The sequence below is a fragment of the Columba livia genome, chromosome 6 (assembly GCF_036013475.1).
Source record: "Columba livia isolate bColLiv1 breed racing homer chromosome 6, bColLiv1.pat.W.v2, whole genome shotgun sequence".
Taxonomy (NCBI): domain Eukaryota; kingdom Metazoa; phylum Chordata; class Aves; order Columbiformes; family Columbidae; genus Columba; species Columba livia.
In genome coordinates this window covers 32,505,010-32,526,876 of record NC_088607.1, presented here as the reverse complement: position 1 = coordinate 32,526,876, position 21,867 = coordinate 32,505,010, and the positions used below count along the sequence as shown (strand labels likewise).

Sequence of the window (21,867 nt, the reverse complement as noted above, 5' to 3'; positions counted from 1 at the left end):
AGTGCGTAACGAAGATGTTGGGGCAATAGCAGAGAAAATTATGGCATGTAATTAAGAACCAGAAATAAAACCCAACACACACAGAAAAGCAATGGAAAATAGAAAGAATTGCACAGGTTATTTTTTTTTCCCAGAGATGGAATGAAAAATATCTCAACTTCCAACTGCACTTTAATCTTCCAACCTACATATCTCATGGTGAAATCTGAGATTGACAAAATCACTTCACCATTTGATAAGATCAGAAAAACGAGATGCAGAAGATAAATCCTCCAAGACAGATCTTCAGCTTAGTGTAACTTGGCTTCGATGCCAATACGGTCGTGCTGTTATAAAACTGAACTTGGCGCGGCATCTCCTGTTCACGTAGGTACAAAAGCATTTCCTCACATATATCAGCCTTAGCTTTTAATTTCTTACCTTTTCATGCATTACAGCCTAAAGTTGATACTCTTCAAACTTGGAACATTTGTTAAAAGCTTGGTACAATAGAGAAACATCCCTGGGATGCACTTCAAAGCACTGTCTCTGACAGCTATTACACATCCAAGGTCCTAATACCACAAACAGGCACGTTTACTAAGAGAGGACTCATCTCCCCTGGACCTTGGACTCTCACCGTGGATTTTAGAGGTGAGAGTATCTGCGCACCAAAGCAGACCCAGAGCCACAAGCCTGCCTGCAACCATCCAAAGTAGCGGAGCTACTGTTTCCCTCCCTAAAAATGGACAGGCAAAGAAAACACAGCCCTATCTGGAGAGAACAGCAGGGCGCTCACAGGGGGCTGACACTGTATAGTAACATAAAGCTCACAAGGATACCCTATAGAAGGCTAAGGAAGTGACATCTCTCTACCAAACATCACACAAAGATGACCGCACAGAGACAAGACTAGCTCTAGAAGCAGGTGACAATCCTGTGCTTCTGGAACATGGGATGTGAGAAGTGAAAGGCTTCCGCTCTCCCCTGCTTCTTGGAGGAGGCCTCGGGAAGAGGTATCACGGCTCCTCTCCCCATGCACAGCTCTGACCTGATCTCCCAGCCTGCAGAGCCCCAGGGAGAGCCCTTGGCAATTACTTGGGCGCACATCTTCAAGGGTTGAGCCTGAGTGCTCAGGGACATGTCTACAGAGCAGACGGGTATCACAGCATTACCCCACGCTAAGCTGGAAAGAGCCGTGATGAGCTCACCACCAGCACCACCACCCATCCTGCTCAGGCAGCTCATCACCACACCTCTGCCCCAAGCACAGACGTACCTTGGGAATCGTCGACGGCTCGGCAGGATAAGGCTCATCTGCCTCCAAAAGTTGCTCCCTGACAAGTCCCCCTGCCCCAGCAGAAAGTAAGGGATACTCACCAAGGTCAGCCTTCTCCTTCAGAATGTCTTTGAAGTTCAAGCCGCTGTTGAGCGTGGATTGTCTGTATCTCGTCAAGGCCTCCTTCTGCCCATTCTTCCCCACATCCATCGGTTTGACCGGCTCAGCCCGGAAACCACACTTCCACTTGGAGAAATCGGACTGTGCCCATTTTGCCAAGTCCTCGAGCTTCACCGTAACTTTCTCTGAAACAGCAATAACTTCATCCTGCAAGAAGCCGTAAAATGAGAAGACGACACGTCACACGAGGCTCCATGATGACTGATAAACCTGTAAACGCCACCCCACTGTAGACTAATGGAAAAGCCTATCTTGCTGTTAGCAGATTAATTTTTCTGTAATGCAGAATAGCTAGTACTTAATTTATTCCTCCTGCCACCTAAGTGGAAATATTAGTTGTTTACTTGAAGCAAATACACAAGATCTAAAGACAATTTCTAGGATGGGGGCAATGATCCTAAAAGGCATTTGAAATGCAGGTTGCCAAATCACATTCTGTATAACCCAAAGCCTTGAGGGAAAGTTTGTTTTTTAGGTGCAATTAGCTGCAAATGTAAAAATTCATGGCTGGATGACTAATGGTTATAGCTAGTCCTGAAATAAATGGACTAAGTAAATCTCAGATTCTTGGAACTCTGACTCACCAGAAAATTCCTGTGTTTATGGTACATTTTCCCTTGGCTTATACACAAATATTGAATTTAACTTTTGTCCTAAAAATTAAATAAAACTGTGATGTAATCCCAAAAGAAATACTACATAAATGTTATGTGCTTCCCACCAAAAGAAACTTGCACATTCTCATGTTTCTTAAAACCTTTTTCAAGATCAGAACTGTAATTTTTTTCCATTCTTAAACATACATTCTAAGAAAAGCACTTAAACTTAGTTTAGCCTCCAGAACATATACTCGAATTAAACAGCTCTAATTGCTGAATTTTACCCTTCCAGGAAACAATCAACTCCTCTCAGTCATGATGAATAAGCAGAATGTTTTACAGCTGACTCCAGCAAGCAAGGGCTCAAGAAAGCCTCAAAAAAATAAACAAACAAACAAACATACACACATAACCAGCAAGATACACTCAAGAATTTTTAGTTAAAAAGGCAGAAATAATTTATGTTGTAATGAGAGCTGGCTGCATACCACACCTTGCACACCGCACATTTCTAGCACTAAGTAAGGTTACAGGTTCTTGAAATAAATAAACCAGAATCCAATTTTTCTCTCAAATAAACACAAGTATTTGCAAAAGGGACAGGAATTCTTTGAGTTATTAAACAAAGAGAAAAGCACAATTGATTCTCTCTGTGTGTTTTTTTTTTCCACTGAACAAATTCCTCAGGAAATAAAATACTGCTCAATAGGGAAAAAAAAAAAAAGCAAGCTTTATTGTGATAAGCTACACACAATACAAAACCTGAAGTATCTCTGGTGGTAAAAAATAAGCAGATCTGATATTCCTCTCTCCCTTATATAACACCAAATAATTTTATAAGCAGGCACCTTCATTACATTTAGTGCAATAACAAATATTTGGTCAGAAATGAACTGCATGCTTATGTGCTAAGCAAGCTTCTAAAAAAATATTTTCCTTTATCATTGCACAGCATAAGAGCTTCCTCCGAACAACAAACAATAACAGCGATGTTTTAAATCTCTGTTTATGACAAACGTCAATACTCTGTAAACAAGCATTGGGTACTACAAAGTACAATTTCAATGGATGGTTTCACCCGATTTCATTACACCATCCACTTGAAATAAAAAAGCTGTAGTTGCTATGCATTTTATAGCTATTACATGGTGATTATTAAATGTCAGGATGGAAAAAAAAATAAAACATATATAAACATCAGCCTGCCTTCAGACAGTCTCAGCAATTTCTGGATGAAGTCCTCTTTTAGGATGTTGAATACCATCGCCAGCTACTACACAATTTCTAATATTCAACACTAGAGAAATCTATCTAGCAGCAGTTTAAAAAAAAAACAAACCTGACTTGGAGATCAGACGTGTTTTTGGTTAAAATATTATTTTCCAAATAGCTCTCATGATCAAATGATTATGATTTCAATTACTAGTTTCTTCATATCCTTTCCAAGAACTGGTATGACTAATTTTGGCTGGAATACAAAGTAAGCTGAGCAGACAATTTATTAACCAAAAGAAAAGTACAATCACTATTACATCATCAATGAATAAACTTGTTTTTGAGAATACAACCTTCGCACACACGCACATGATGTGTACACAGAAAAAAAAAAAAGGAAGAAAAAAAAAAGCAAGCCTATTGTAACAAGGGTGAAGCAATGTCCATCTTGCACCCGCTGCAACTGCAGCTCCACAGCCACCAACCCCCCCAAAATCCAGAGCCGTTCCTAACATTAGAGACACTGCTGTGGGGTTTCGGGGTTGCCCCGAAAGAAGCGGGGCTGGGGCCAGGCCTGGCCTGCAGAGGCAATGGCCACAGGATGAGCCCCTCGTGAGGGTGGCTGAAGCCACCTCTCCAGCACCCAGCCATCCTTCCACACCAGCTCTGGCCTCATGTCCTCCCCTTGTGCCACTGGGAATCACCATGGCTGCACCATGGAAACAGGGGTGAGTTCACTTCTAGCCAGAAAACAGAAAAATTACCCTGTATATCTCGGTGCCTGCCTTAGGTTGACCTGCCTTACACACAGTGGGACTGGGTAGACCTGCTTCATTTTTTGAGCTTGTTTATTTTCGGCTCAATTCAGAGACAAACAGCCACCTCCTCCCCAACTCCCCCCACACCACAGGTTGGACCACGGTCCTCCTCTGAACGCCACTGCCAACACCAGTCTCGCCAAAGAGGGATCGCATCTCCAGAGACATTTTCACAGAATCACAAAATGTCAGGGACTGGAAGGGACCTCAAAAGCTCATCCAGCCCAATCCCCTCGCCGGAGCAGGAACACCCAGATGAGGTTACACACAACCCCCCTGGGCAGCCTGTTCCAGGCTCTGTCAACCTCACTGTGAAGAAGTTTCTTCTCATATTTAAGTGGAACCTCCTGTGTTCCAGTTTGTACCCACTGCCCCTTGTCATATCATTGGTTGTCACTGAGAAGAGCCTGGCTCCATCCTCCTGACACTCACCATTTACATATTTATAAACATTAATGAGGTCACCCCTCAGTCTCCTCTTCTCCAAGCTCAAATGCCCCAGCTCCCTCAGCCTTTCCTCATAAGGGAGGTGCTCCACTCCCTTCATCATCTTTGTTGCCCTGTGCTGGACTCTCTCCAGCAGTTCCCTGTCCTTCTGGAACTGAGCGGCCCAGAACCGGAAACAATATTCCAGGTGTGGTCTCACCAGGGGAGAGTAGAGGGGCAGGAGAACCTCTCTCAGCCTACCAACCAGACCCCCTTCTAATACACCCCAGGATGCCATTGGCCTTCTTGGCCACAAGGAGGGCACAGGGCTGGCTCATGATCATCCTGTTGTCCACCAGGACCCCCAGGACCCTTTCCCCTACGCTGCTCTCCAACAGGTCATTTCCTAATTTATACTGGAACCAGGGGTTTTTCCTACCCAGACGCAAGACTCTAGGCTTGCCCTTGTTATATTTCATTAAATTTTTCCCTGCCCAACTCTCCAGCCTGTCCAGGTCTCTGGATGGCAGCACAGCCTTCTGGCATGTCAGCCACTCCTCCCAGCTTGGTGTCATCAGCAAACTTGCTGACAGTACACTCTATTCCCTCATCCAAGTCATTGATTAATATATTGAATAGTATTGGTCCTGGTACTATTGAGGGACTCCACTAGATACAGGTCTCCAACTAGACTTTGTCCCATTGACCACAACTCCCTGGCTGCCTTCCTTCAGCCAGTTCACAGTCCACCTCACTACCTGATCATCTAGTCCACACTTCCTCAGTTTAGCTGCAAGGATGCTGTGGGAGACTGTGTCAAATGCTTTAGTGAAATCAATTTTCATCCTGCGGCCTCATCGTACAAACACTGTCACCCAGCAAAATACAGCAGGTAGCTTCAGCCCCTTCTTTCTGAGGAGCCTGAGCCACATGCAGCTTCTAGAGAGGCTGTCTTCCCGACATCTTGGCATTTTGCGGACACAGGAGGTCATCTGCCACAATGCCACCCAAACAGAGGCCACCCAATGATTTCATCAGCTCTGGGATCTCGATGCACCTTGCCAAGCTTTTGCACATCTTTAAGCAACCTTTCCAAGTGTCCAGACCCAAGCTATGAGTTGTGGGTTGGTCTGGGTTGTTTTTTTTTTTCTCTTTGGAGCAGCAGGTGACAAAAGGGTCATCTTTTGTTGAGCAAAAATTTCTCACAACAAAAGTTGCTTCAGGACCTACAGGGCTCTGCCAGCTGCAGGAGCCCCCATAGCCATTCTGTATCAACTGCTGCGCACCTACTGCAGGAGCCCTTCTAGAGAAACCCCTTCAATGAGATGACAAAGGAATACAGATGTTGAATAAATAAAACCCAGGTACACAGTGACACATGACTAACAAACCTTCAGAAGATTAAAGAAATTTGCTTATAGCCTTCATGTCATTCATAATTATATCTCTGTGTAAACATGAAAAACCACCCACGTCGTGTACAGTGCATATATATATCTATACAAAAAAACAACTTATGGTGTATTAACTATGCTCTGAAGTGATATGTTTAAGAGGTCTCCACTGCATGGCTAAGTCTTTAATTGCAGTTTTTTCTCACTACAGCAAGATGAGGTTTGCAGGAGGCAACAGCCAGCACTGCTCAGGAATGAGATTTATCTCGGATGGGCCTCTCTGGATTCTGACTGACCAATGGCAATGCTTTTCCCAGCCACAAAGTTGTCTAAATCTCAAAATAAGCACTGACTATAAAGAGATGCTTTTTCTTCTGTTTCTATAAAACCAGGTATCTCGTCAGCCTATAATTTTAGCACATATTACAAGACTCCTGAGCAAAGTACAATACTTTTACCTATCAAGTGGCAAACACGGAGATGTTTCAAGAAAGATGGTGATACAAAACCTTCTCATCCTTCTTTTTTTTGTTGTTGTTGTTAAAGAGCACATCAGATCTGCATTTTCAGAGAAGTCATCCAGGGAGGAAGGGACAGTATCTTCTTGAGAGCTGTTATGCTTAAATATTATGTCACTGTTGTCTAAGCAACCATCACAGCCTCCTGAAAGCACAAAATGCTATATTGCCTGACTCAGCAGATGGCTGAAATACTTACATTCAGGGAAAGAGGTCAGGCAGTTATAATAGTTTAAAGCGGATAATTATTTTTTAGAAGAAATATTAACTCTTACAAGGCAGGGAGTCACAGGGCAGCACAAGGAGGTCGTACATCTTGATTGCACACCCGCATACGGTACGTCACAACTCCTCACTCATTGCCAATAACTAGGAAAGATTTATATTTAAAACACGCCGAGGCAGCCTTAAAAGAATTACGGCGACTGAGATATCTCAAAATTTTGACATGCTGAGACTGTTTTCACTCCAGTGCTTCCAGAGGTCATTTAAGGAATTCTGGAGGGCACGAGTGAGTTGAACACCTGCTTGGCTGTCTCCTAACATCAAATATGCGGCCTAGAGAGAAACAGGAGACGTACTGTAAAAACTCTTGCCAATAATTACACGAGACACTGCGTGTCATTTATCTGATCAGTACAATTTGCATTAGAAAACATCTTCAAGCCTTTTTACTGAAACCTTTAGCATGGTAGATAGCTGGGGATGCATATTTTACAACCCAGTACATTGCTGATGAAAACACATTCATCCATGGGAGCAAAAAATACAGTGCGACTCTTATGGACTGCATTCACCGAGGATAATAGAACTGCATATTTCACTTGGGCATAAAGGCCGCTATTATTCTGAGCTTTTTTTATATGCCATGTATTTTTTAATTTTTTCGCGATTTAGGTAACAAGAACCTTCCTGTACCTTGAGCTACAACGCAGTTCTCGCCCCAGGAATCTGGTTCCCCACTCCAGATCCCTTAGAGGGGCAGAAGATTGTGTTGTGGAGGTGGAGAAAGGAAGAAGGGGGCTTATTTCCAATAAGCACCTCTCCTGTAGCAAAGTATTTACCTGGATGTTTGAGGAAAGTACCGTCACCCTTACTTGACCACACATTCAAACCAAAAAGCCCTGTTAGCAGAGTCTGCAGTCCAGAGCTCTTCTCTGCCCTACAGATGCTACCAGAGCTTTGGGACAGTGGTAAAAACGAGGCCATCTCCATTCAGCCCTAACCCACTTGCCAAATGTCAGTGAGGAATCTGAAGCCAGGTCTCCAGACTCATGTCCTACAAGCAGTACTTCACCCAAGCTTTCCTCCAGGGACCATATTCAGCCCCGAACAGGCAGAGAACATTTGTACAGGACTGCTTTGCTCTCAGAGACTTTCTCCGGAGTAAGAAGGTCCCATTTCTCTACCACCTGCTGTGGACTGCATCTGTACGTAGGGCTTCTTAAGACTGCGGGGTCTTTCTTTTCCCCTTTCCCTGCCCCGAGTGCCTATTTTGGTGCCATCTCCTCAGGCATCCCTTAGCCCAGGACAGACAGATGTGTCCCAAAGGATGTCTGGAGCGGAACTGACCGCTGGGCTCTGGGCCTGCAATGCTCCCTGAAGATGCCAGCGTGTGGGGACCATCGCTCTCCACCCACAAACATATAGGGAGAGCTTTGAGAACAGAACAGTACAGACCAGGGATTTACCTGGCACATGAGAGAATTTTAAACAGGCCAAGGCAGAACCTTTCATCTGTTAATCCTTCGCTAATTACTTTAAAGGGCTATAATGATCTTGTTAAATTCAGGTGACAGGTATTTCCCCAGCTTAGGCACAGCCACAGGTAGCTGTCTGAAACTTGCATTGACGGAGAGCAGTACATTCCAATGTGTTCATCCCATCTGCTGGGGTCCAAAACCCAAAAGACAAGACCAAGATAAAGGACGCAGGTGAAGTCCTATGGTATTCACTTTCCCTGGTATTAGCAAGCAGCTTTTTCCACATGACCCAGTAGGAACCCAAAGTGATACACGCAAAATGTCCTGGGGCAGGGCAGCACCGTGTTTCTGTAGGATGCTTTGTGGGATACTGGTACATCTGGGCCAGAAGTGGGGTGGGGATGGAGCACACAGAGGGACGGCTGTGAGCAGCCAGACTTGACATTTCTACCGCATGCCTCCTCCTTCATTTCTGGGGTGGTTTGTTCTCCCTCCTCCCACTCCCAAGCAGAGGTTCAAATTGAATTTATATCTGTCGTTGCAGATAGAAGTTCTGACCAAAGAGAAAATAGGCTTCAGTCAAAATGTTTTCCCGTCAGATAGCTCACAGATCTCGAAGAGCTGTTTTAGTTTAGGCAAGCTGACAAGCAATTCATTCCTAATTTTGCCTACTACAGTTACAGTACAGTACAGCTTTCCTCGTAGATTACATAATTATATTTTTCTTAACAAGGAGTACATTGCATTAGCAGGTTTAAATTATGCAAGCTTATTCTTTTGTCTTTTGTTATATTGTGTTCTATTGTGCTGGTAAAACAATATGTGCTTTAATTAGCAAATATCTGTAAATAATTTACTTGCTTTTCATACAGCAGAACAATGGAGCCAATTTTCACATACATCCACTGAGCATGTCTAGGGGGTTTCTTGCCAGAACCTTCCATTGTTCCGTATCTGTATCAATCTGCCCATCATTAGCAGCTAACCTTCAACAACTCAGGAAGACATTAAAGTTTTTGCCCCCGGGAGCAGCCCCAAGCCCCCCAAACCCGAGGCTGCGTTTTGCAAAGAAAGATTAAAATATCCAGAAAATGAAAACAAACTCTTTTATTATCTATAACCCTGGCACCTTCGCACAGAAACATGGACGCTTGCCAAGCATTAAGGTCATTGGATTAACGCCATAAAATGCCGATGTTCATCTGACCTTCTGACTGCATTTTAGCTACAAAATAAAAAGCTCAACTTGATACGACACTATGAATCACGCAAACGTCTAGGCTCTGCAGGGTTAGCGCTGGGTGTGAACCCACACTGCACACACACTAACACACACACACACAAAGAAAAAAGCTCTTAAATCAAGAGTGGATGACTGTTCGGAGACTTAAGGCATTGTTATTTTGAATGCGAATGAAAGGGCCAGAACAAGCATTGCAAGAATATTTCAATTATGTATTTCCCAGAACTACATCTCTGAGCAACTAATGCAAATATTGCTCCCCTAGCAATAGAACTTCTTCCTGAATAAAAGCATATAAGAGCTTGAATCAGAACATACTTTCTATATCATTCGCATATTGTTTGAATATTATTAAAAATGCAAAATCTATGTATGTGTTACTCTCCTGAGCAATACAGTAATTATGATTAAGGGACAAGCAGCACAAAAAGAGCCAATTTATCTTACTTGTGCTTAGGAATACTATTGTGTAACTAAGCAACTAAAGACAAAATATAGTCTAATTAATTCACTCCTATGCTTATTTAAAAGACACAATTAGAACATTTTTATTTTCCAGCCTGCACAGTATCTCAACATGCTTGAGGGTGTACCATGTGAGGCCTATTATTCTCCAAAGACAAGAGTTTAATGTTCAGTGCCACTGATCAGACTGGGGACAGCAACTCTGGAGAGCAGTGGGTGTATTTTACAGTCTGAATGCACTGGGAAGCAGGGCAAAAAAAAAAGGGGGGGCTGGGGGGTTAAAAAAAAAAAGGAATCTATCTTAAGTGACTAGATATGCCAGATTGCTGGCTAATGGCTAGCAACATGTGGCTTCTCTGAGCAATATCATTGCCCTCTCTTTCCTTTGCCAGCATATGCTACTGGTGGTGAGAGAGATAAAAATATACAGAGTGGATATGCAATTACAAAAACCATGATATTTTATGACAAATGCCATTTCTCTAACACTGCTATTACGGTGCGCCTGATTTCCAAAGCTGAATTAATTTGAGCATGTGTACATTGGAGATTGATGCTATTAGCATGATTTTTAAAGCACCCTTTAATAATCATAATCTGCATGTTTGAAACTTGTTGTCATTATCAGTGTTGACAGATACGAGCATAAGGTGCACAACGTGGAGACTAAAACGGGGCCATTCTCATTTCAAATCAGAGTGTACAGATTCCTATGTCTCTCTCAAAAAAAAATGTACTACCGTGCAAAGGGAGTAGCACATTTTTCAAGGGGGATGGCAATAAAGCACCAGCGGTCTTAGACACCACGCTCGGGCCAACCTGCTCTAGTTTCACATGCTGAGGTAGGACCTCCGCACGTGAAGAGACCCTTAGAAACGCGTCAGGCTTCTGAGGGATGCTGTGAGCATCTGTCCCAAAATTAAGAGAGAACAAACCCACCGCCTCCCTTAACCTTCTGGAAGAATCTCTTCTGCAATTATAAAAAACATACATTTATGGAGTGACTTTCCCCCCTGCCCCAATTAGTCTGAAAATGCAAAATACTGCTAGGGAAACAATTACAGGAAACTAGCTGTCTCCTCTCCTCTGTATGAGCAACGCTTACTCATGTAAATTACTTGCATGAGTAAGGATTATTTGCAAGGCGAAAAGCATTGCATCAGATCCCCAGTTTGGGAGAAGAGATGAAATCAACACGAGTTCGTAGTAAACTCAGCTGCTGCTGAATGAACCAAAGGCAGACAGATTCCCACCGACAGGCCGGCCTCGGTGGAGCCAGCATTCACTGTGACACAGGGCAGTGCAGGGAACGTCACACCATGCAAAATAAATCAGTTGCTTGTTTGGGTTTTTTAGGAATTGTACACATCACATCAAATACCATCCCTGGATTTAACAAGAACTAGCTTTGATATATTTATTTTTAAGCCCAGTCTAATTAATGCCAACACCTTCAAAAACATGAAAATACAAGGCACTAACAAGCATTTTGCTCTAGAACTGCTTCTGCAAAGGTCAGCCAGGCCACAGCCCCACGCTGCCCCTTGGAGCAGAAGAGGAGTAAATGAGCTGGAGGAGGATTCAGCCAGGACCCCATGGGCTGCAGGGCTCAGGGGCTGAGCCCACCTTGTGCCCCCTGAGCTCTGTGGGTCCAGGGCACTACACCAGGGGACCAGCTGGCTGACAGCACCTACTTCTCACAGTCGGGCACTGGAAAAGCTGGGGGGCTGCTTCCTACATGTGCCCCATGAAAACGTTTCAAGTACGAGTGTGTGCTCTGACAGCTGCCCCTGAGCATCCTCCTCCAAACCCTGCACAAGGCACCTGCCACCATGGAGGTCTTCCCATCCCATGCGGGAGGTGGCACAGGGGACCATGCCAGCCTAAGAGCAGCCAAGAAAACCAGGGCAAGGAGGCAACTTCCTCCAGCAAAACAGACGCTTTCTCCACTTCAGTGGTGACCCCCCCACCCCCCCCAGGAACAGCAGCCAGCTACTTTTTCCCCACTGGAGAGAAGAAGGCTGCTCCCACTCTCCAACCAGCACTGCACCTGCTGTAGCATTCGGGCTTAACGGTAAGGTTGGGCAGCACAACTGGGCCTCTGTGTTTTAAAAGCAGCAACAAAGTTTTCAGTGAAATAGAGCAAAACTCTTCTAGCTCACCTAACAGCGTCCTCCAAGACAGCATCACTCTCACAAAAACGTTTCCACCGCTCCTGCACATCAAGACCACTGTTCCAAACCTGATGCCAGACCTGGCCCCAGCCTCTCCATTGCCTGGGATGCAATAAACATCAAAAGCCAGGAGTGCTCATACGTGCAGCATGCGACTGACCCCATCCCATGTTTGCCATACACTGAGATTGCGGTTAAGGGGATGCTGAGCCTTAGGCAGAGGAGGGGGTCCCTTGGTGGAAGCACACCTGGGCTTGAACCCTTCACCGGGTCTGGGCCCCAGCGTATGGAAATATCCAGTTTTAGCAGCCGTCAGGGTTATATTTAAGTCTGGATGATGAATTCAGCTAGCTATAAAAAGACTTATATTTACACTTATCACTGATTAGCTCAAACATTTGGCAATCAGATAAAATCCGCCATCAGAAATTTCTGAGTAACAGAAGCATTACATACCTCCTTGCTTCTCATCCCTCCTCGCAGCCACTAGCTGAATATTGTCATAGTGTCAATGCCGCTATTACACAAAACAGGCAGCAAGCTGCTCCTATTAATCATGCTGCTAGCGCGGATAGCTGCTAGCGACTATGTCTAAATCTCCGTTGGGCTCGATCACAAGCCTGCGATCCAACCACTCGCTCCCATCACCAACAATTTTATTGACAGCTGGCATCCTTGGCACCCTCTGTGCCGGACACCGTGGATTTGCAATACACACTGAAGCACCAACTCACTTCATCCCCACTCCCTGAATTAAAGACAAGGTATTTTACCCCCTCAGCAGTCCCACGCCACTTTGGGGACAGCTAGCCATGTCATTTACGTAAGGAACCACGTCTGTGGGGCAGCTGGGTGAAACAGTCTCCCCTGCGTGCCCATGAAGCCAGTTACCAACAGCCAGCGCTTTGCAAAGCACCAGCCAGCACCAAGCCTTTTGTCTCTCGGTTGCCTGTGCAACCCCGAGCGCAATTCGAATTGTTCCAAACTATTAAAAATCAATAATAAAAAAAATCATTCCGATGTCTATAAACAAGTTAATGGAGTAAGTGAAAACAAAGTACATTTCTTAATGGGAGTGTTATGTTGCCCTCTCTAGGCCCTGGCTCTCAGTGCCGGTTTCTGTAGGCTCCCTGCCAGAGAAGTATCACTCAGAGCTGTTGCTGTTGCTGCTGCTGCTACTCTGCTAATGAATGACTAACTTAGGCCAGAGGGGAAATGACATCACCGGGGTGTAAAACACAACTGCATTAGGAAACTTTTTACCTGCTTTACATTTGTCATAATTATTCTGCACAATACAACCAGCATTTGCATAATTTCAAGGCGTGCCATTATCTTAATTGAAAATTGTTTTCATATGGTTGAATAATGCAGAATGACATCAGTTAAAGCCCCAATGAAATGCACAAGTATTATCACATAGCTAATTACTAGCAGTGTTTGCATGTAAAAATAAATAAAATTGTGCATATTATTAGTAAGGTACATGCAGCTGAGAACTCTAGTACCCGAGCAGCGTTTTACTCATAATGGTAGGATTAATTTTCTCTGATGTTCCTACCACAGTAACATGAGCTGATCATTAAGGCGTATTAAAATGATTTGTGTCCCTTTCCCAACCCCCCTCCCTTCCAAATATCTTTCATTTTACACACACACACAAGACACACACAGGCACAGTTTTAAATAGTCACCACGGGCAATTTCAGAGCATCCATTGCTCACTGTCATCTCCCTGATTCTTAGGAAAAGGCTCCCTTATCTCAGTGGCACGCACAGAAAATTAAAGTGAAGAGGTGGCAGTGAGCGAAGGCGGCTCTGAAACGCGTTTCGACTGCGTACGTATGGATATGGGTACACGACCACATCGGCACCTATAGCCACGCGTGCCTCTGAAAACAGCCCCTGCGGACAGCCGCCCCTCCTTGTACCTATACCCCCCCCCGGTATCTTCAACAGAAGTTCCCCTAAAACATCTCGTCCGCCCCGTTTTCAGCCCCTCTCGGGGACCCTCTCCATCCCCGCAGCCCTTTCTGGGTACCTCATCCTTCCCCCTCCCCAGATCACGGACCGTGCTGAAGCAATAAATTTGAAAAGCAAATAACGGGAGGGAGCGGGGATGGGGGCGGGGGCAGCGGCCCGGGGCGGGGAGCGGGGGCGCAACCTGCGCGGCCCCATCCCGGGCGGCGCGGGGCGGGCGCGGAGCCGGCGCGGGGCTGCGCGGCCGCCGGCGGGGGGTGCCGGCGCGCAGCGTGTTTGCGCCGGCCGCGCGGCGGCTCCGAAATACGCCCAGGCATATCTGCAAGTTATTTGAATGTATTATTCCCGTACCTGTCATTTATCACTTTATTCAACACGTCCCTGCCAGCTCAATAGCTTTTGATCTCCCTCAGCCTCCATTTCGTAATTTCCGCCCTCTTAAACATATCGAATACTACAAAAAAGCCCCGAACAATATCGAAATCCCCCCCAACATTTTTTCCCCTCTTTTCTGTTTGTTTTGGGTTTTTTGTTCGTTAACGAAGCCGGAGAAGGGCAGGGCGATCCCCGCACGCACTCCGCTGCCCGCCGGGCCGGGGGCGCCCCGCACCCTGACTCCCCCCCCCAGCTCCCGCCCGCACAAGTTCCCGGGCAGCGCGCACCGGAGCGCCCCGACGGCGCGGCCCCTCCGCGCTGCCCCGCCACGCACCGCGAGGAGAGGGACGCGGGTGGGGGAAGCGGGGGGGTAGCCGAGCCCGGGCATGCAGGTGGGGACGGGCGCGAGAGGAGGGGGCCGGCGCTGCGTTTACCACCTCGCCATGGTCACTGGTCCTGCCCTGGGGGGTGTCCTCGGGGAGAAAATAAAGTTTGGCGCTGGAGAGAAGTTGCCGGCTGGTGCGCTCCTCCCAGAGCAGCTGCAGCTCCGCGATGCAGGCGGGCTCCTCCGCGCGGCACCGCACGAAGAAGAAGTCGCCGAGGGAGAGGACCCGCGCCCGGCCGCCGCCGCGGCGCTGGAAGCGGAACGCCCTGTAGAAGACGTAGGGGCCGTGCGAGCCGCACGGGGCGCCGACCCACTGCGGGGAACAACAACACGGCAGCGGCATCAGCGCCGGCTCCGCGCCGCGCCGCGCAGCGCCGCGCAGGAGGAGGGAGGGCGGGCGGAGGGAGGGAAGGAGGGCAGGGCGGGAGGGCGGTGGGAAGGGGAGGGGGCGCGCAGCGGCGCGGAGGCTCCGCGGCGGCGGGGCGGGGCGGCGCGGGGCGGCGCGGTACCTGCAGTGCGCTGCGCTCCATCGCGGCTCCGGCGTGATTGAACTCAACATTCTCCCAAACTTGTTGGCGTGAATGGAGCCCGGCAGGTCCTGGCAGGGCAAAGCCGGCCCCGCCGCCCGCCGCCCCCCGCCGCCGCCACCCCCGCGCCGCCCCGCCGCCGCCACCGGCCCCCGCCCCGCAGCGCACGGCGACGCCCCCCCCCGCCGCCCGCCCCCCGCTCCGCCGCCCCGCCGGCGCCCCGCCGCGCCCCGCCGCCGCCGCCGCCCGATGCCGGCCGGCCCCCAGACGCCCGCCCCGGCCCGCTAAAAATGCCGCGGGGCGGTGGCGAGCTCCCGGGGGGAGACACGGGGGCGGCGGGCCGGCGACGAGGGCCCTCGCGGCGCCCGGCGATTTTTGGGGGGCCGAAAGGGCGTGCGGGCGCGCTGCGGATCTGACAGGACCTGCCTGTATATGTCTAATATAAAGACCATTTCCTGCGGCGCGAGGGGCGCTGCTCGTCCCCGCGCGCGCCCGGCGGGGCCGCCGCGTTCCCACCGCCGGGCCCTGCGGAGCGGAGCGGGGAGCGGGGCTGCCCGGCCGCCCCCTCCCTGCCGGCAGGCCCGGCCGGGCGCCCTGGCGGCCCTTGGAGGGCGGGCGGCTCGTCCTTAATTTATTTATCGTTTTTCTCCGGGAAAGGAAGAAAGTGGGTTATCGATTATATAAACACATCAATATTCATGCGCCGCTGCGCTGCGCGGAGAGACGCGGCTCGGCGAGAGAAAACAACGAAACCAGGGAGGGGGCGCGGGGAGGCGCGTCCCGCGGCGGCGGAGAGGAGCGCGCTCCCTGCGCGCCCGCGGAGCGCGCAGCGGGACGTGCCGGCACTACTGATCCGCCGGGCGCTGCCGGAGCCGCTGCCGCGGAGAGGCGCGGGATGGTGGACAGGGCGGCTACGCGCCCTGCGGACCAGGGAGGCCTCTCACCTGAGCCCCGCCCGTCACCCCCACGTCGGCACCAAGCGTCGGGGACAGCCGCGGGCTCTGCGCATCCCGCGGAGCCTCCGCGACCCCGCGCTAACGCGGGCAGATTTGTGCGCCGCCGCGGACAGCCCCGGCGAGGGAGGGGAGTGAAGACTGCCGGCTCCGCGGGGCAAGGGGTCCCTTCTCCCGGCATCGCACCCGCGGAAGGGCCGCCCGCGGCGCCGGGCGCGGAAAGTTTCCATCGGGGCCCCATGAGCTGCAGCCCCGCAGGTAGATGTTGCTGCGGCCGGCGGCGGAGCGCGGCCCTCCGCTCCCGCAGAGCCCCCACCCAACCCCGGGCAGTGACGGGCCGGTCACTTCGGTGGGGTTCTGTCCCTTCCACCCTTATTCCTGGATGCTGCCTCGCTGCGCGCCAGCGCAGCCAACTGCGGCTCCGTGGGGTGGTGGAGGGAGCGGTGAGAAGCGGCTCCGCGGAGTCCTGCCTCCTCCCTCCCCCCCCCCGCGCCGTTCTCTAATGCTGGTACTTTCACCCCCTATTTTGGTTTATTTCCCCCAAGCCCCCTCCGCGGACACACGTTTGAAGCCGCCCCAGCGGGGCAGGTCCGGCCCTGCCGCCGCGAAACGGCAGGGGACGGAAATAAATAAATAAACAAGCAAATAAATAAATAACGATCCTTAATAATGACGACAGCGGTGACGTCAGCTCTGCGTGCATCACGACACAGCGCGGCGCGGGGGGCAGCAACAAGTGCGGGCGGCGGCGCTGCGGCCGGGGCGACCCCTGGGGGCCGAACCGCGGGGCGCCGCCCCGGCCCCGGTACACGGCGCTTTGGAAGTGCACCGAATATGAGAACGCGCGTTCCACGTTGCAAAAACAGATTCCTGTGTTGTGCATAAGGAGCAAAATGGCTTCGATGGAGCACAACGAGCCCACAGCCATGGTGTGGCTGGACACTTCACTGGGTCACCCCACCGTCAGCCTTAGGGAATGCTAATTTTTTGGTGACAGGGAAGAAGGCGCAACCCCTGTGTGAGGTGCAGGTGAAGGCTTGCTTGGCCCCAGGCAGAAGGCACATAACGGACACAAGATTTTGGGCAGCGCTCGCAGTGGTGAGGTGGGGGCTTCATCCTGACACCCTCAGCACTTGCCTGGGCCTGGGTGGGTGCTCTGGCCCCGCCCCAGAGATATTGGGTGCTTCTCCAGGGGGAGACCACATTTCTTCTGGATCCTCTGGAGGAAATACCAACTTCTCTGTTCAAGTTTGTAAAAGGTTTAATCTTTCCTGCCCTACATCCTCCTAAGATACCCTGAGCGCCTGTACAACCTGTGGCCCCACAGCCTCTCAGCTCATCCTGCGGCAAAGTGGAAGAGATCTCCAGTGCCAGGGAAGTAGAATTTGCTTCAGGTGACTGGCGTGCCAAAGATGAAGGTGCTGGAGCTCAGGCTGTGGGAAGGTGGATGTGCTCTCCTAGGGCTTCAGAAAGCAGGTGCAGGCAAGGCAGGGGCAAAACCAGAACAGCTTGGGAGGGTTGCGCAAAACAGCTCTTTTGGCCTCTGAAATCTGGTGCTTTGTGCTCAGGAGCTCAGTCACCCAGGGGAGGATGTTTTGCTGGGGATGTGTAGGTATAGGAGGTGATGGAAGGGAAACCCACAGCTCAGTACGTCCCTGCAGAACGGGGAGCAGTGCACCATTTCACCTGCGGTGAACTCCCGGCTGGAGTAACCTGCATTTCTTCAGAAATCTACCTTTGTTTTCACTGACCTTGGCATGTTTAATCAGGGTTATATTCTCATACAGATAAAACCATCCTCAAATGATTGTTACAATATATTGGGCACAAGCAGGTTTTTATTTGTTTATTCATTTTCTGTATCTCAGGCAGGTCTTTTCCCACAATATATAATCGGGCAGCAAGAAGAGAACTTCCTGTCTCTGTGCCTCAATCCCTCTGCTTCTGCCCCAGCAGCCAGGGCCCAGGCACCATCGGCAGCCTCGGTGCTGGCCCTGAGCTCCTGCCCACTGCACAGAGGATCACTCACAGCTTTGGTAGTTGTAAAGTCCCATCCTTCCCACCAGCCATAATCTTGCCCCTCAGGAAGTGGAGCATCCCTCCAAACCATGGCATTAGGGCTGCTATCAAGAAGGTGGTGAGGCTGGATAACCACACAAGGGCACATTTTGGTCCTCTCAGAAGAGACTGCTTATCTGTGCAGCATGCTGGGAGGCAGGGGTCATGCACAGTGACCCAAGCCACAATTCCATGCATTGAGCTCCTGCAGGGCTCCAGCTCACCTCCACATTCTGGGGGTGCTCAACTCCAAAGTCCATATGTGAGATGATGTCTGTGAGGGTTACATCTAAAGCCAGAATTCAGATGGTGGGATGATCGGAAGTTCACTTCTAGACCCAGATCTGTAATGTCTATTAGGTCCCCTGAGTAGGTAGGTTCCTTCTTACTGAACTTCCATAATCTCAAGTTTGTTTTCCAGTGTGAGCTGGTGGTCCAGCTTCATGTCTTAAACACTGGCAGAAGGCAATTACTGAGGATCAGTCACCACTCAGAGGGGACAGTTGGTCTCCCACAGGTATAGATTTGCTTCACTCAAGGCAAAGGTTCATGGAGCCATCAGAAGAGGACAAGATGCTTGTGGCCGTCCACCCACTGTCCCACAAGTCCCTTCCCTGCCACCTCCCAGTGTCCACGGGGTAGGGGAAGGACCCCAGCAAGGGCAAAAGGGGGAGTTCACCCTCCATCCCCATGGCTCCAGCCCCCAGACCATGGTGTCTCTTCAGCCAGTGCTGATGGCTGGTAGGACCATCAGCATCCTGCTTACATTTCTAATTTTGATGGCATTTTGAATGGGATAGCAACGGAGGCGGTGGCAGCACACAAGAATACACATTCTTAACAGCAAACGTATGCGTGTTCATCATTGCTCTGACAGCAATTGTGTAGGAGCCTTCCCTCAACCTACCCAACTCTTTATACTTCAAAATAATAATAATAAAAAATACACAGCTTGTTTATAGTAGAAATTGAAATTCCACATATAATCAAAAGTTGGATTTTGTCCTGCAGGCACTGGATAAGTCTCTTTGTACGAATATTTTGTATCTTTCTCTGGCCAAAAGAAATGTGCAAAATGTTGTAATGTTCCTGTGCTTTCCTTTGGACATTCCAGGCTTTTGCTTAAGCCTCTCATAAAAGGCTATTTTCAGTGGAGGGAGGGGAAAAAAAAAAAAAGAAGCCTACAGTATGCCGAGTCAATAAAGTAATGCAAAACCATAAAACACAGCAATGATAACAACAAAAGATCTGTAGATTACAAAGGAAATAAGATGGGGATCAGACAGAGCAGTAGCTGGAAATGAACGCATAAAAGCCAAAATAAGGCTGCTCCTAATAAACAGCCAGACTTGAACCAAAAAGCATGTGAAGCGTTAATTTATTAAATAGCTTTATTTTCATGCCTTACAATTAAAAATAGTTGTGGTCAGGCATGCTGGGAGACAGGAAGCAATTGGAGTCTTCGAGCCTGGTTTTATGCTTGGAAGGAAACCCAGCCTGACCCAGTCGGCGAGCTGGGCTGTGCCGGCGCAGGGGCTGGCAAGCCAGCCTGGCTTTGGGGTGCCGGAGTTCACTTGCTCATTTGCTACTCCGAGCTTTTCTCTTCCAGGCTTTCAAGGCACAGAGGAGTTTTACGGGGAGGGTGCAGGGTGGGAGATGGAGCCGTGAGGGCGATACCAGCCCCTGCTGGGCACCTGGGGTGGGATGCAAAGCCCTTCCAAGTTGCTGGGAGGCCCTGTGTTCACTTCAGCAGATTTTGGGACTGGTCTCTCGCTTCAGGAGTCCTTTAGATCTGACGCTGGAATCACCAGATCGAAACATTAAGAATACCAGGAGTCATAGCATTTATCTACTCTCCCAAAAATCCACCAGCCCAAATCAGCGACCTAACCAAGCATAAAACCTCACAAGAGATCAGCTTTCAAATCCCAGCCTTTAATTCACATGCGCACTTGGAATTATTTTTATTTACTGTGCATTTCTTTTTTATCATCCTGCATGACGTTTTTAGCTCTCCTATAGGACTGCTAGCAGCTCACCAGGAACAAGCACCCCACTGCCCCAGGGCTCCTGGACCAGGCTTATTAAGAGAAATAATCATCACTGAGTATTGAAAGATTTAACAGTAAAAAGTGACTGTGGTGGGACGGATCACCTGCAAATGTAGAAACTAGGAGGGTGCCCGGATGGTTGCAGATCATTATGAGCCCAATAACAAGGGGTCCAGCCATGGGGTGGGAAGAGCTGGTGTTTCAGCAGCCCCAAAAATATTTGTTCAGCTCTCGTGGTAACAGTGAGCTGAGGTGGCTGCTACCTGCTGCCTGGAGAGCTGGTTTCATGTAGCGGCGCAGGGTGATGGGTCAGCTAAAACAGAACCCACGCAGTTTCTGCCTGATCGCTTGCTAACCAAGATACACTTTTCAGATGCTGTTAATTGAGTCTGATGAATTTTGCTCCAGTGGGACCTATTACGGGCAAAAATACAAGTGACATCAGAGCCATAACTCATAAAAATCAAGTCCCTGAATTACATCTGAGAGCAATATGAAAATGCAAGTGGGATTTCAAATGGTATCAAATAACTTTCTGTCATACCTTATTAATACCACAGAGCTAATAGAAACAGCTATATTATCATCCTAATGTCATTATACATATATAATACACAGGCGCGCATACACACAAACAGTGTGTGTAATTATAACAACATTATTTTGTTCACATAGCCTGAAAAATGTGATTAGATGGCAGCTCTGAAATGGCAATATTCAATCAGGTGTGACTGGTATATTGGCTCAGAGTACAGACTTCTACTTATGTAAAATTATGCCTTGTTACGCGCAGTGGTAGCGTGGACGGCTGTGAAAGAAAGAGGGAGCCGAGGCCATAGAGATCATTTCATCTGGATTCAGAAGGGCTGAATTGTCATTTCAAAGCTGAAACACCGTCACTGTCCAGCAAGCTATCCCTGGCTTTTCCTTCCTGCCTATATCACTTCACAAAACATGATAATTTAGCTGCTAAAAACAGCTGCCTTCTCACAAAATCCCAAATAAAATCTCTCCACTGGAAATGATCTTAAATATGACCCAAAGTATTTCTTTTCATCATAAAGCTCAGAAGGGGATGTTGCCTGGTAGGGCTTTCGATGGGCTTCAGTTTCCAAACGGTGCTCAGGAAACACGAACACCAGCCATCTCACATCCAGCTCCTGTCAAATAATTTAACTCAACTGTTTTTAGTGAAAATATACATATGTATATATATCCCTGTGTGATGGGGATAGCTGGAAATATAGTCGTAAGAATGCCAGGCCATATTTACCCAAGTCAGTGGTCAAAGCAAGTTGCTATTCTCGGTTTGCCAGATTTAAATCGGTTTAAGTAAACAAGCTGACCTCTTTCCACTTAACAGGTCTCAGCCATCATAGCTTTTTTTCTGAGAAAGTGGTTTTTTTAATATAAATTTGGTGGGCCCCAGAGGAGGGTAAGCAGCTATCTCGGAGGGAGCAGCTGGTGCTTCCAGGGAGCAAGCCATGGAAGGCAAGGTGGGTTTCCCAGGCAAAGGATGAACCAGCCAAACTCCAAATTTGCTTT

The 21,867-nt window shown here is 48.8% G+C and overlaps 1 protein-coding gene and 1 long non-coding RNA gene across 9 annotated transcripts in view; both read right to left on the bottom strand.

Moving 5' to 3' along the window:
• ARID5B (AT-rich interaction domain 5B) overlaps positions 1 to 15,394 on the bottom strand; it is a 116,080-nt gene extending 100,686 nt beyond the window's left edge. Inside the window, exons 1-3 of one of the 4 annotated variants that reach the window (XM_065068592.1) lie at positions 15,243 to 15,394; positions 14,786 to 15,046; positions 1,360 to 1,585 (exon numbers count right to left, since the gene is read on the bottom strand). In XM_065068592.1, coding sequence (XP_064924664.1) covers positions 1,360 to 1,585; positions 14,786 to 15,046; positions 15,243 to 15,263 — 508 coding nt within the window. In that variant the 5' untranslated portion in view covers positions 15,264 to 15,394. Of the gene's footprint in view, positions 1 to 1,359; positions 1,586 to 14,785; positions 15,127 to 15,242 lie in introns of those variants that run through there. The other 3 variants (XM_065068594.1, XM_065068593.1, XM_065068591.1) reach the window with 3 other exon arrangements.
• Positions 15,395 to 19,246: 3,852 nt separating this feature from the next.
• LOC110356891 (uncharacterized) overlaps positions 19,247 to 21,867 on the bottom strand; it is a 34,200-nt gene continuing 31,579 nt past the window's right edge. For all 5 annotated transcript variants that reach the window (XR_010473652.1, XR_010473649.1, XR_010473650.1 and 2 more), the window contains one exon: positions 19,247 to 20,069. This is a non-coding gene — a long non-coding RNA (uncharacterized LOC110356891). The remainder of the gene's footprint in view (positions 20,070 to 21,867) is intronic.